The following is a 14779-nucleotide window of genomic DNA, read 5'->3' on the forward strand; positions in this document are numbered from 1 at the left end:
CATACCTCCCCCTCTTTTACCCCCACCTCTGTCCCTACTAAAACATTTAAATCCTGGAACCCGCAACTGCCAATCCTGTCCCTGTTCTAGCCATGTCTCCGTAATAGCCACAACATCGAAGTCCCAGGTACCAACCCACGCTTGCAAGTTCACCTACCTTATTTCGTATACTTCTTGCATTGAAGTATACACACTTCAAGCCACTTTCCTGTTTACAGGCACTCTCCTTTGAAATTGATGCCATGTTCCTAACCTCCCTACACTCCAGGCTCTGCACCCTGAAGCTACAATCTGGGTTTCCATGCCCCTGCAGAGTTAGTTTAAACCCCCCCCAAGAGCACTAGCAAACCTCCCACCAAGGATACTGGTGCCCCTCAGGTTCAGGTGTAGACCATCCTGTTTATAGAGGTCCCACCGTCCCCAGAAAGAACCCCAGTTATCCAAAAACCGGAATCCCTCCCTCCTGCACCATCCCTGTAGCCACGCATTTAAGTGTTCTCTTTCCCTATTCCTCGAATCTCTATCACGTGGCACGGGTAACAAACCAGAGACAACAACTCTGTTCGTTCTAACTCTGAGCTTCCAACCTAGCTCCCTGAAAGCCTGTCTAACATCCTCAGCACTCCTCCTACCTATGTCGTTGGTGCCAATATGGACCACGACTTCGGGCTGCTCCCCCTCCCCCTCCAAGACCCGGAAAACACGATCAGAAACATGGTAATCTTGCATCATTCCTCCCCTTCATTTATATGGTCAACATTTTAGAATTGCAAAGTAATCAACATGTCTGAAGTGGTGTGCTAACATTGGATGCAGGCTGAGTACTACTAAAATCAATGTTATGCCGAGAAGTAATCGGGTTCAATGAAGGGTTGTGTCAGAATTTCAGTGAGGTTGGTCGGATCTGAAAGATGTGTTTTTTGAACCAAGTTTTCAGTTAGATTTTCTTTGACACTTGCAATCCCTGGTGATGAGGATTAATGAATACAGTGACTAAAAAATGGATAGCAAGTGTTGAGGGAGCATTTCCTATTCGTTTTAATGGAGGAAAATAAGCTATCTTAAACTGATTTGACTATTTCATATAGCTTAAATTTCCTTGCTGAAAGGAGATGCTGTTAGTGCGCATATGATTTATGTCAACACATCTTCCTTCATTCTGTTTGGAGGATTGTTAGTGCATCAGACTAGAATGTCTCATTCCCTGATGGTTGTTCCCTGCATTTTATATGTAGTCTCGAGCATTTTTATAATGTTGACAATGACAAATTACTTTGCTGTTTATAATACCATGTATTATTATTCTGTGCTTTGGAATGTATCACAATGCTCTGAAAATGAATGTGAGTGCCATTTGGACCTAATCAACTCTATCTCTTAGGTTGAAAAGCTGACACCAGGTGTAATTTACTTGGGCCATATTCCCAAAGGATTCTTTGAACCCGCAATCAAGAAATACTTCTCCCAGTTTGGAACTGTTTTAAGAGTTCGACTTTCCCGCAGCAAAAAGGTAATGAACATGTATGGTGAAAATGCCATATCAAAGCATGAAGCTCTTTAAAAATTGGAGTCGCATTTTATTTAATCATCTATGAAAGATCCCGAGTGAAGCATTTTTTAAATATAATTGTCCTTAGACCATATGGTGGCAATTCTCACCTTGAGAGAGAAAATGTTCATGCAATCACATTGTTATTTATGTTTACGTTGGTGTGAATTAATTTTTGGATGGGCATTATTAAAATGAGTATTATCTGCAATACCTACAAATTCTGATCCAAAAATAAGGTGTAGAAACCCAGACTTTTCATTTATCAGGATTCATTTACACAGCCAATCTCAATGTATATACAGCATGGTGATTTATTGCCAACCAGTGTCTCTGCTCATGTAAAACATATAACAGAAATTTTGTAGTGGGATTGTACATCAAGAGAGGTAGGATCTGAGTACTCCAAAATTAATATTTTGGGGAGCAAAATTACATCATGTGGAGCTAGTGCAGCACAAGTGTAGTTATGAACAAAAACAAAAATTGCCGCTGGAAAAACTAAACCAGTCTGGTAGCATCTGTGGAAAGAAAATAGAATTAACGTTTTGAGTCCTGTTACCATTCTTAATGTATGAAAGTTTAATTTAGATGCTAATGGTTAAATATTGCTAAGTCAATCTGTTTAACTGTTAGCAGAACTGCAGTTAGTATATCCAACTCTTCAGTAATGTTTACATGAGCGGAGATACGATAGTGAATGAATTCAGTTCTTGGCAGTATTGTTCAACATCTAGACTACAGAATTAACAGACAAAATCTAAAATGTCTTTAAGCTGCTGAATTCATTTGAATAAATATCACTTGCAGACGTTCAAATGCAAAATTGCAAAGTAATTGCAATTATCTCTCTCTAGTCAGCTTGTGAAATGACTGTACAATTTAGATTATTGATTTGATAAACTGCATATTGAATGGCGTTCATATGGGTAAAATGTCAGAATGCAAAATTTTACAGAGCAATTTCTGGAAAAAATTGGACAAGGTAGGCACTCAAAGGAGCCGGAATAGACTGTTCAGCCAGTTGAACCCTCTGTCTTTCAATTAGGTCATGGTTGATCATTTCCACGATGCCATCTTCCTGCACTGTCCACATCACAAGTTGTAATTTGTGTCCAGAAATCCACCATCTATAAGGTTCAAGTCAGAAATGTGGTGGAGTACTCCACACTTGTTTGGATGAGGGTGGTTCTAACAACATGCAAGAAGCTTAAAACCATCCAAGACAAAACAGCCTGTGTGATTCACACGTTCACATCCACAAATATCTGTTTTGTCAAGCGCTGATGCTGAGCAGCATCAATGCTCACCATTAAAAGGTGCACTGAAGGAATTCACCAAGATTCCTTAGACAGCAGCTTTAAAACCCAAGACCATTTTTATCCAGAAGGACAAGGGCAGCAAATACATGGGAATGCCAACACCTATGGGTTTCCCTCCAAAGCATTCACCATCCTGACATGGAGATATATTGCCGTTCTTTCAGTATCATTGGATAGAACTCTTGGAGCCCCCTCTTTTAATGGCATTGTGGGTCTGCCTATTGCAGTCGACTGCAGCAATTCAAGATGCAGCTCATCACAACCTTCTCAGGGACAGCTAAGGATGTCAATAAATACTGAACCAACTAGTCACCAGCATCTAACCTAGTCTATCTACTCATGATCATCAGTGATGAAAGGTGTCATTAACAGTGCTCTCAAGCAGCAGTTGCTCATTGACACTCAGTTTGGTCACTCAGCTTTCAATCTCATTACAACCTTGGTTCAAACATGGAGAAAAGAGCTGAATTCATGAGATGGAAGTGATTAACCTTGAAATCAAGGACACATTTGACGATGTGTTGTATCAAGAGCTCCATATTAATGGGAATCAGAGAGGAAACTGCCCACTGGTTAGTGACATACATAACATAAAGGAAGATAGTTGAGGTTTTTGGAAGTCAATCAGCTAACCTCCAAGATACCTGTGCAGGAGTTCGTCAGTGTAGGTATTTTCAATCAGCCTGTGTAGATATTTTATAAAGCACATTTGTAGCAGATGGGACTTGAATCAGGCATTTAGACCTAGTGGTAGGACTGCCACCACTATGCCAGAAGGCACAGTTCCTCAGTGTTCTAGGCCCAACCATCTTCAGGTCCTTCATTAATGACCTTCCCTCCGTCATAAGGTCAGAAGTAGGGATGTTCACCGATAATGGCACAGTGTTCACGACTCATCAGATACTGAAGCAGTCTCTTATCTGACTGCAGCAAGACCTGGACTATATCCAGGTTTGGAATGAAAAGTGGAAAGTAACATTCATGCCACAGAAATACTAGGCAGTGCTTATCTCCAATAAGAGAGAATTTGACCAATCTTAACGTGATTGAACTGAATCCCCCACTATCAACACCCTTGGGATGATCATTGACCAGAAAGTAAAGTGGACCAATCATGTAAATAGTATGGCTACAAAAGCAGATCAGAGGCTAGGAATTAAGTAGTGAGTAACTGAACTCTTAACTCCGGCCATCAGTTCCATCAGCACTCGAAGCTTGACATCATCCAGGTCAAAGTAACACATTTGATTGGATCGCATCTAGGAGTATTCACTTCCTCCATTACTGCCCATTAGCAGCAGTATGTACCATCTACAAGATGCATTGCAGAAATTCACCAAGATATCTGGGATGGTGCCATTCAAAGCCATGACGTCTACAGTCTAGAAGGACAAGTGCAGTGGGTCCTTGTGAACATCGGAATCTGCAAGTGCCTTTCTAAACCACTCACCATCCAGACTTGCTCTTTCAATGTCGTTAGATCAAAATCCTTAAACTCCATTCCTAACAGCATTGTAGGCCTGCTTTATCTGCTTGTTTTGCACTGATTTCCACTTTGCTGTGACTGTCCTCCTCAATGTTTCATTCAAATAAGTACTCTTTTGACTGTGTAATAGGCTTCTGTTGCCTCATTCCCACCATAATAGTTTAAGTCCATCCCACTATTCTATTTATTTTGTCTGTGTTGTATATATTTGTTTCTTTGCCACTTAAACTTCCTCAGTCTCACCAGATTTTGAAAGTATTAAAAACAATATATTGATTTTGTGCCTGTTATACATTCTTGAGGATTAATATATGATCAAATTGAATTCCTGTCAGTTCCATTTCTTTTATCATGTCACAAAATGTGAGATTCCATTGGAAAGTTGGATTTCAGTTTTTCTTTTATTTCTTTAAATTGCTTCAGTCTGCATTGCAGTATTTTGAATAAAATACAGGCAATAGGATTTGCGCCATCATACATACTTGAAACTTCTATCTTGAAGGACTTTTCGAAAGCCAATGAAAATTAGAGTAGTGTCTATTACTGTAATAAGTTTGGGAGGCCTGAAACCAAATGTTTTACAATTATAGATAACAAGGGTTTGTTTTAGGTATACTAATTTTTTAGAAATCTTCTCAATTCTTTTTACTGAATATTTTTTACTTCACTCGAGGGATGTGGGTATCTTTGGCTAAGCCAGCATTTATTGCCCATTGAGTTTGCCCAGCAGGCAGTAAATTGTCAACCATGTTGCTGTGGGTCTGCAGTCAAATAGGCCAGACTAGGTAAGGATGGCAGTTTCCTTGCCTAAAGGACATTAGTGAACCAGCTGGGTTTTTCTGATAATCGGCAATGGTTTCACAGTTGTCTTAAGATGCTTAATTCCAGATTTGTTTTATTGAATTCAAATTCTATCATCTGACATGGTGAGATTTGAAACCAGATTCCCAGAACGTTAACTGAGTTCTGAATTAATAGTCTAATGATAATACCACTAGACTGTAATTTTAAACTGTAACTTCCCTAAGCTTTAGAATCAAGTTTTCTGTTTTGTTTATTCCTTAGTCTTGTTTGGATCACAATGAGAATTATACCTCCCAGAAAACAATTACTTGAACTGCACCTTCCATTTGTAGAATGACAGTGGGAGAAATCTTGGAACAAATAATTTATCGGTTAAATTGATGTTAGGATTTACAAAGAATTATCTTTTTTAAGAAAGATTTTTTTTCTCATTAGAAATGTGCTGATTGTGAAGAGAAATCTTTGGGGGAGAAAATGTTAATTTACAACCTTGTTGTTAAACTGCTGTCAGATCAGTTTACAGTTGCTAAGCAACAAACATTTGATTCAGTTTCTAATTCTTACCAAAGCTGATATACTTGTGGCTCAGGTACTATTTGAATATTATATGTTTTATTTTAAACTATAGACCGGAAATAGCAAAGGATACGCTTTTGTGGAGTTTGCATGTGAGGAAGTTGCCAAAATCGTTGCAGAAACAATGAACAACTATTTATTTAATGAAAGGCTCTTAAAATGTAAGTATTTGACAGTAAACATTTCAAAATTAGAGTTTAATGTTCATGTTCTACAAACTGGCTCCCTGCCCATGGCTTACTGAGATTATCTTCACTGTCTGAAATAATTCCATTTGACTGGTTAATGAACAACACCTGGTGCTTCGAGAAATTTTGACTTTATCCTTTCCATTTCTTATTGGCATTGATTCATACCTGGGGATAATCCTAAATGCAATAGGTCGTCTTCGGAAGCGCTTAGATGACCATTCTTTATGTGCAAGCCAAATGATGTGAGTGCAACTGGAGTGAGAATAAAAGTTGGATTTGTTCCACCCTTTACACACATGCAGCATATTTGACTCAAATGCTTTCTATGGGGCCATTAAATCAAAAACAAGAACTCTGATTCCACAATCTCCACGTTTCCACATCTAGCTAGGCCATTCCAATGCCTCAGAACCATTCCTCTCGCCCACCAAGCCAAATTTCTCTTAGGATCCCTGCCCTAACCGAACTTGGATATTTATTTTTTTTTCTTGTAATTCCTTTCGTCCCCTCTCTATTCCTCACCTCCCATGACACGCGCTTGCTGCTCCCTGAGCCTAATTACTATCAAATTATTCAAAAGCCAACTTGCCTTCTTTGTCTCTGTATAAATTGATATTGTTAGCTGTTCCTTCTCCTCCCATACTGCCATCATTGCCACCACTGACTCTCCTCAAAAAAAAAGCACCCTTGATCCTGCTGTATTTGTATTTGAAGGAAAACATGCATGCCAGTATCTACATTTTCACTTAGGATGAATTATGGCCTTCTTCGGACAGATGATGAAAATTATTTGTTTAATATTCTTTCATCGTCAGGCTGGGAAAGCAAAACTTGGGAGGGGTGGTGAACTCCAACATGCTCCATTCATGTATCTTTATTTTACATTAGCAAGAGTCACTGAAATGGATCGTGTGTGCTTCCTTGTAATTGATCAGTAGTGTATGGAAACATTAAGAAAGTTGATTAAATTACATAATTTCTGATTTGTTTTGATGCATTTTTGTGCATTAAAATGCATCAGAAATACACATTGTCAATGTTTTCACAACCAAAGATAGAGTGCAGCAGTTTTCAACCAATGTGCCATGGCACACCAGGTAAGAAAATCGCCACTTCACCCAAGTCTCGAGGCTATAGCCACACTTCTGATCTCCTCTAAAGCCTCTGTGTTTATTATTGAAGGCAGTGTCTGCTGACACCAGGTACCTCTATCGTCTGTACATGCGCACGCTTCCATGCAAGTATAGACGTCTGATATCATGCTTGCATGGACGTTGGCATCAGGCCAGCTGAATAAAGTGCTATGGAATTGTTTGTCTCATTAAAATGTATCTTGATACTGAAAAGTTTGGTCATCCCTCATGTAGTAAATATGTTTAATTGTCATATTTTTCAGGTCAGGTTCTTCCACCAGAGAAAGTACATGCACAACTTTTTAAAGGTAGCCATACATCTTTTAATAAGCCGAGGTTCCCGGCTGTTACTCGTTACAACAAGGAAAGAACACCAAAGCAAGAAAGTGTAATGTCAAAGAGACTCCTTGCAAAAGAAGGGCAGTTACGGAAAAGGCTTGCTGAGAAAGGGATTGACTATGACTTTCCTGGTTTTGTAAGTTTTCTTCATGTATTGAGTCCTCATTATGATTATCATTCTTTTAATTTTTACATCATTACAATAGCAGATTGGTTGCAAGATTCTCTGATTGTGTTTAAATTCCTTTAACTTTGGTAAGTATAACTGGAAATTCCTTTCATTGTAAATCATTTCTGCCTTTTTTTATTTTGTCATTTACTTATACAATAAACTTGGTTTTGTGGGGAGATAATTTCTTTGTGCTGCAACTTTTCCTTACCCTATTTTAAATCTATTTTTGAAACGGGATAGCTTTAAATGATTTTTTTACACTTATCAATATGGATATAAAGGTGTGGCTGTGAGCATATCTAATTTGGGGTGAGTACATTTCTTGATTAAAACCATGAAGATTAGTGCATGACATTCAAAAGAATGTTTCTGTACAAGGTTTGAATGTAGATATCTTTTAATCAGCCTGTTCAGATATGATTAGATTAGATTAGATTAGATTAGATTACTTACAGTGTGGAAACAGGCCCTTCGGCCCAACAAGTCCACACCGACCTGCCGAAGCGCAACCCACCCATACCCCTACATTTACCCCTTTAACCTAACACTATGGGCAATTTAGCATGGCCAATTCACCTGACCCGCGCATCTTTGGACTGTAGGAGGAAACCGGAGCACCCGGAGGAAACCCACGCAGACATGGGGAGAATGTGCAAACTCCACACAGTCAGTCGCCTGAGTCGGGAATTGAACCTGGGTCTCTGGCGCTGTGAGGCAGCAGTGCTAACCACTGTGCCACCGTGCCGCCCACGGTGTGTTCTGGCACACGTAGAACAGGAAGGATTTGAACCCAGGCCTTCTGGTCTACAGATGGGTTAGTTCACCCTAAGAGCCTCTGAAGCTTTGAAGTATCAATCTGAGTCCAAAATGTCTTCATCTGTGATCTTGGCATGCATACATTATTGAGATTCTCCCCATTTCCAAAATCTTGTATTGTTGGCGAAACTTTTGTTTTTGAAAAAGTGTTGCAGCTTCAAATTCTGGTATTCGTTAATTCCTTGCACAATCAATTTTCAATCATTATTTCTTACTCTTTAGGCTGCAGTGTTGCCTCAAATGAAAAAGCAAGTGTGCACAGAAATGAATGACACAGTAAATAGCCAGGTAAGCTGAAAACCTTATCCAGGAACTGACTGATTACAGCAATTATTTGATGCCTATGTTGTTCTGCAATGTCCATATGTAACTTTCAATTTAGAGGTTATTGCTTTACAGTGGATGGCTCATTAAAGCCTGCCAGGACCAATTACCGAATCTGTTAGAACAAAATCATAGAAGGATCCCACTGTCCTTTAAGTCATTTTGCAGTTGTACAGGACATTGATTAGGCCACTTTTGGAATACTGTGTTCAATTCTGGTCTCCCTGCTATCGGAAAGATGTTGTGAAACTTGAAAAGGTTCAGAAAACATTTACAAGAATGTTGGTGGGGTTGGAGGGTTTGACCTATGGGGGTGGGTGCTATTTTAGCTGGAGTGTCAGAAGCTGAGGGTTGACCTTTTCGAAGTTTATAAAATCATGAGAGACATGGTTCGAGTGAATAGTCAGGGTATTTTCCCCAGTGTAGAGAAGTCCAAAACGAAAGGATATGGGTTTAAGCTGAGAGGGGAAAGATTTAAAAGGGACCTGAGCAGAAAGATTTAAAAGGGACCATGCACAGATGGTGGTGCGTGTACGGATTGAGCTGCCAGAGGAAGTAGTGGACGCTGGTATAATTACAACATTTATAGGCATCTGGATGGTTAAGCAAAGAGGAAGAGTTTAGAGGAATATGGGCCAAATTCTGGCAAACAGGACTAGATTAATTTAGAATATCTGGTCAGCATGGATGAGTTGGACCAAAGGGTCTGTTTCCAGGATGTGTGTCTCTATCACTCTAAGTGGCATGGATTCTCCTTCTCAGTTTCCCATTAAGTCCTTTAAAACAACATGGTGTATCAGTAAACTCCAGTGATACCTTTCAGGTCTACCCAGCTCGCAAATCTATGGTCTATGCCTTCAGTTCACCACTTTTAACACAGAATAGTAACTGATCATTTCTGACAAGAAATGCAGAGATCTCCAAATCAAACTGGAACACTAATGTTCATGTGTCACTACGCAAGACAGTGATCAAAAGCCGCAAAAAAAAATGGAAATGCAGCTACTGACTTCCGGCTCCTTAACTAGATCTCCAGTAAAATTGCTGAGTTTGGAATCTTTAACATCCTTTTTAAGTCTCCCAGTATTGCTGCACCCTCCCTTCTCTGTTCCTTCCATTGGTCTTTGTCCTGTCCTCATGAACTAAATAGCTATCTCACAACAATCCTATGTGCCATATTTCACGTGCAACAGCATTTACCTGGCAAAACCTCAGAAAGAGTTGGAATTCATTGCCTCATAAAAAGATAGAAAAAAGGAGCAGAGTAGGCCATTTATTCCTTTGAGCCAACTCTGCTGTTTAATATGATCATGGCTGAACATCCAACTCAGTACCTTGTTCCTGCTTTCTCCCCCATACCCTTTGATCTCTTTTGCCTAAGAATTATATTTAACCCCTTCTTGAAATTATTCCATGTTTTGACCTCAGCTGCTTTCTGTGGCAGAAAATGCCTTCGGCTCATTACTGTCTGGGTCCAGAAATTTCTCCTCATCTCAGTCCAAAGTGACCTACCCTTTATTTTTCAACTGTGACCTCTGGTTATGAGATTCCTGGTCATCGGGAACATTCTTCCTGCCCTGTCATTTTACCCAATCTAAAGTTTTAATGCTGGTAGAATTTTATGGGTTTCTGAATCTCCTCTCATTCACTCCAAACCAATCCAGTTCTACTTCAGTCCTGTGTCCCATTCTCTCCACAGCCAGGACATCCATCCTTAGATAAGGAGACCAAACGTATACATGGTTTTCCAGAGTGATCTCATCAAGGCCCTGTACAATTGCAGCAAAACATCCTTGCTCCTGCACTCAAATTCTATCACTATGGAGTCAAACATACCATTTTCTGCCTTCTCTGTCTGCTGCATCTAACTGCTTATGTTCAGCAACTGCAGTACAAAGACACTCAAGTTTTGTTGCACCTTCCCCTTTCACAAACAATCACCATTCAGATAATCTGTCGTCCAATTTTTACTACCAAAGTGGATAACCTCATATTTAGCTACATTACACTTTGTCTTGCATTTGCCTACTCACTCAACTTATCCAAATCACACTGAAACATCTCTGCCTCCAGTGCAAGAAAACTCTGCTAATTGTTAATCTAAAAATTACATAAGTTATACCCTAATGGTTTTAAACCTTACATTCTAAGTTGAAACACCAATATTAATTGTATGTTAATATTTTTCCACTAATTAGATTTGTAAATGTTTTGGTTAGAATTAAGAATGTAAATTCTGTGGTGGTCCTCAAGTCTTCAGTGCAAGAGGATCCAATAATGAGTATCTTAGATTTGTTATTTTCCCCTATCGTCCAGTTAAGAAGTTGATTGGTTGGTTTCTAATGCTTACATTTTGAACTATGACATTCACTGCTGCTAAGTATAATCAGTGCATAGATTCATAATTTGCCAAAATGTTTTTTGTGTTCAGAATCTGACTTTTATTTTCAATAGTGACCATTGCGCTATAGTGTCTTGTCCATGTCTTTTATTCACATGTGTCTTGACAGTAACAGTTGGGAACAACTCTCAGCTTAATTGTAACAGTTCTGCCATCCTCTTGGGCATCACGTTGCTTCTGACCTGTGTTCTCAGACATTAGCTATCAGGAGAAGAAAATATAAATTCTGTCTGCATAATGTACCTGGTCAAGTTTTTCAGAAAACAACTTATCCATTTAATTGTTTCCTGCATGTGATACACAGCACTGTGTTATTTTCCTTTATCGGGTATTCCCTTCGAAAGTAACTGTTGAAAACTCTACCAACTTTTCCTGCAATGGATTACAGAACATGACTGACTATGGGCGGGAAAGGGAGGTCCTCCTTGTCTCCCTTCTGAATTTTTTGGCAATTATCCTTGATAGGTTAATACTTAGTGAACACTTATCACCCCACTGGAAACATTTTCTGATTTGCTGTATCAAACTTTTCATAAATTTGAAAAATGCTACTAAATCTTCCCCTAAACTTACCAACTGTAAGGAGTACAATTCTAAATTCTCCAATCTGTTCAAGTACTATCCTCCTAATTTTATAGCAGAATTGTAATAGAATGTCTCACCTTAGTCTGTTGGCGCAGGGTATATTTTTGAACCTGATACTAAATTCTATATTTCAATTGTTAATCTTAACCATTTTCTTAGGATGTGACTCCTGTCTGCACACCAACTACTCTAAAACAACGGCAATCTTTAAAGACTGTTGATGATACAGATGATGAAATCACATTCAAGGTACAGCCTGCTGAAAGGACTGCCAAAAAAGAAGAGCAAATTGACTGAAAAAGTGCATAAAACGAACAAGCTAAAGAAAATAAAAAGAAAAATTCGTGCCAAGTGAAGTTTGAACAATTTTAAAATGAGGAATCGGAAAAGACACATTGGTTACCTTTGCAGGAAGTTAGGATCTACTGGTCATTGCTATGCATTGTTGTGAAGAATGCTACCGAAGTGATAAGTTTTTATTAATTTGTTGGTGCAAGTTTTACATGGAGTATGAACAAATATATTCAGGATGCCCTGATAACTGCTTGTATTAAAGGTGGAAAGTTCTGCAATTCAACAAGTCATTCTTATTTCCCCAAAAATATTCACAAAGCTTAAATACTTTTATGCAGTGGTAAATTCAAAAAAAGTCAGTTTAGAAGTGTGGCATTCTAGCCAAAAATTTATTTTAATTAATTTAATTTCCAGTTTTGAATAAACATCTTTGCCCAAAATAGGTGTTTGAAAGTTAAGTTGTTTTATTTGAAATTAAGACTTGTGTGATAAATATTAAAAGCTAAGTTAGAAATCAATAAAAAGGCATGAAATACAGAGAGGTTGCCAGTATGTATTAAGTCAATTAGCAGATGGAAGGAAAAATATCGCACAATGCCCTTATCAACATACAAGAAGAGGCAACAAGTAAATGCTGTGCTTAAAAGAAACCAGATTTATCTGCTTTGTTTTCTCAGCCTGAATATCTAAAGAAAAATTGGTATCTACTGACATTTTGGTATTGCTGAGATTACAAAATATCATTGTCATGAACAGCAAATTTGGTTATTGGACACCATCTTTGTATCTTATGAAATTCAGACTACCTGCTTGAAATCAGCACTCTGGTTACACCCCGATGATTAATGCAGTAGTTAGACTTTGCAGCATTCTGAATCTGCCACGTATACTTTATCACATTTTGTAATTGTCCATATTTAGCAGCTGCATTCATCATACCTTGACATGCAATTAGCCTTGTTACTTTTAAGGTTTAATATTTTTCAAAAATGAATTCTAGACTAGAACTGAAGGAAGGAAATGTAACTGGCCTGGAGTAAATTATGTTTTCTGGCTGAGCTTCATTCAGTCATTACATATTATACAAAGAGGTTGCAATTGGACAGAATAAATCATGTCGGTCAGCTTTTAAGGTTGTTTCTTTCCTCGTGTTTTCAGTATTTGTGAAATGGACAAAAAAAATTTGTACAGTATAACAATAAACAGTTGATATTTAACTACTGAATTAAATTTATATACATGCAGAGTTCATTATATACAGGAGAGTTGGTGCCTCGCTCAATTTTGAATCAAAATCTGGTGTCTCAGTTGTTAAGTGTTTGTAAAATGAAGATAATAGTACTATAAACTGAGTTTTCCTGTGATTCATGCAACATAAATGTACTTCAAGTTTTGTCTAGTTTTGTTATTTTAAGTATATGTATAAAAATGTTTATAAATCAATTTCATGTAGCTTTCAGTATATCGAAAAAACTTAAGTTACAATATGTTGTGAGCTACAATGATTGTGTTTCAACACTAATGAGTTTTTTACTGCTGAGAATTGTCTCTCATGTCGTCTTTATTTTCTGATACAAATTTCCTGCATATAAAATTAGAGTGCAATTAGAGGCCATTGCAACGGTCTGGTTTGTGGATAGCAAATAAAGATATTATAAGGATTGCAAAGAGGATTTTAAAGGATGATATAAGAAAATGAGAGGTTATAACTTTTCACTAAAGTCTGAACAACTTGAAGCTTATTTTTCTGGAAAACAGCAAGCCAGGAAGTGAATGAACATTGAACTATAAAGTTAAGAAGAGAATTGGTCTGCTGTCGAGAAGGTGTTGTCCACTTGTGCGAGAGTAGGGGTCCCAATGAATGGCAATGAATTACAAGAAAGACCTTTACAAACACACTGGTCAGAAAGTGGCACTTGCTAGTGTGGGGAGCAGAGGAGGCAGTTTGAACACAATAGGATAAATGGCCTCCTTCTGTACTGTAATGACTATACGTTTGACAAGTAAGCTCCACAAATAAGGAAGGAGGAAAGAATAGGAAATACTGATAGTTTTAGATGAAGTGGGTGGGAGGAGAATCATGTGGAACACAAACAGCAGCATAGATTGAGGGGAAAAATTGGCCCATATCTGGAGTATCCCACACAGCAAGTGTGCAAAATAGTGTGAGACACACAAACTTAGCTAACTGTTTCTCCCTTTTCAGAATGCTGAGTTTCTCATTTTTCTAGTTTTTAGTATTAATGAGCTTATTGATCGATTAGGTGATTCACATCCATTTTTTAGTAACTTTTTCTGACTGAACAAGTGAGACTTTGTTGTAAGTCTTTTATGGTGCCTCTCAGTTTTTATGATACTTTGCTGTATATTTCTAAGTCTTTTAAGTTTGATTTGCTGCATTTCTCCTTTGCGGCCACCAAGAGAATAGTAGAAACTAAACATCACGAAGAATGTGTGCTGAAAGCAAAAGATCTTTCTGATGTTTAGATATTATAAAGATAGGTTTATGTGTCATTTTAGTTGTGTATATCTTGACAGATTTCCTTGTATTTTTCTGGAGACAATGCATTGCCTACTTAGGGAAGAAAAAAGACTAGGAAGGCTGTGAAAGCACCAATTATTATTTAATGAGGTGATCCTGATTTTCAGATTGATTTCTTTTTGGTTCACACACTGTCGTCTGCCAGCTGGCTTCAACTTCCCTGCATTTTTCAAACAAATCAGAATATGCAACTGATGTTTTAAGCCTTTTAGCTTGGAGTAATCACATTTAATTTATCTGACAAC

At 38.1% G+C, this 14779-nt stretch overlaps 1 protein-coding gene across 1 annotated transcript in view; it reads left to right on the forward strand.

Moving 5' to 3' along the window:
• nifk (nucleolar protein interacting with the FHA domain of MKI67) overlaps positions 1–13607 on the forward strand; it is a 30045-nt gene extending 16438 nt beyond the window's left edge. Inside the window, exons 2-6 of the mRNA XM_043694199.1 lie at positions 1382–1510; positions 5790–5898; positions 7325–7536; positions 8611–8676; positions 11858–13607. Coding sequence (XP_043550134.1) covers positions 1382–1510; positions 5790–5898; positions 7325–7536; positions 8611–8676; positions 11858–11995 — 654 coding nt within the window. The 3' untranslated portion in view covers positions 11996–13607. The remainder of the gene's footprint in view (positions 1–1381; positions 1511–5789; positions 5899–7324; positions 7537–8610; positions 8677–11857) is intronic.
• The last annotated feature ends 1172 nt before the right edge of the window (positions 13608–14779 follow it).

Source organism: Chiloscyllium plagiosum, chromosome 7, assembly GCF_004010195.1.
Source record: "Chiloscyllium plagiosum isolate BGI_BamShark_2017 chromosome 7, ASM401019v2, whole genome shotgun sequence".
NCBI lineage: Eukaryota > Metazoa > Chordata > Chondrichthyes > Orectolobiformes > Hemiscylliidae > Chiloscyllium > Chiloscyllium plagiosum.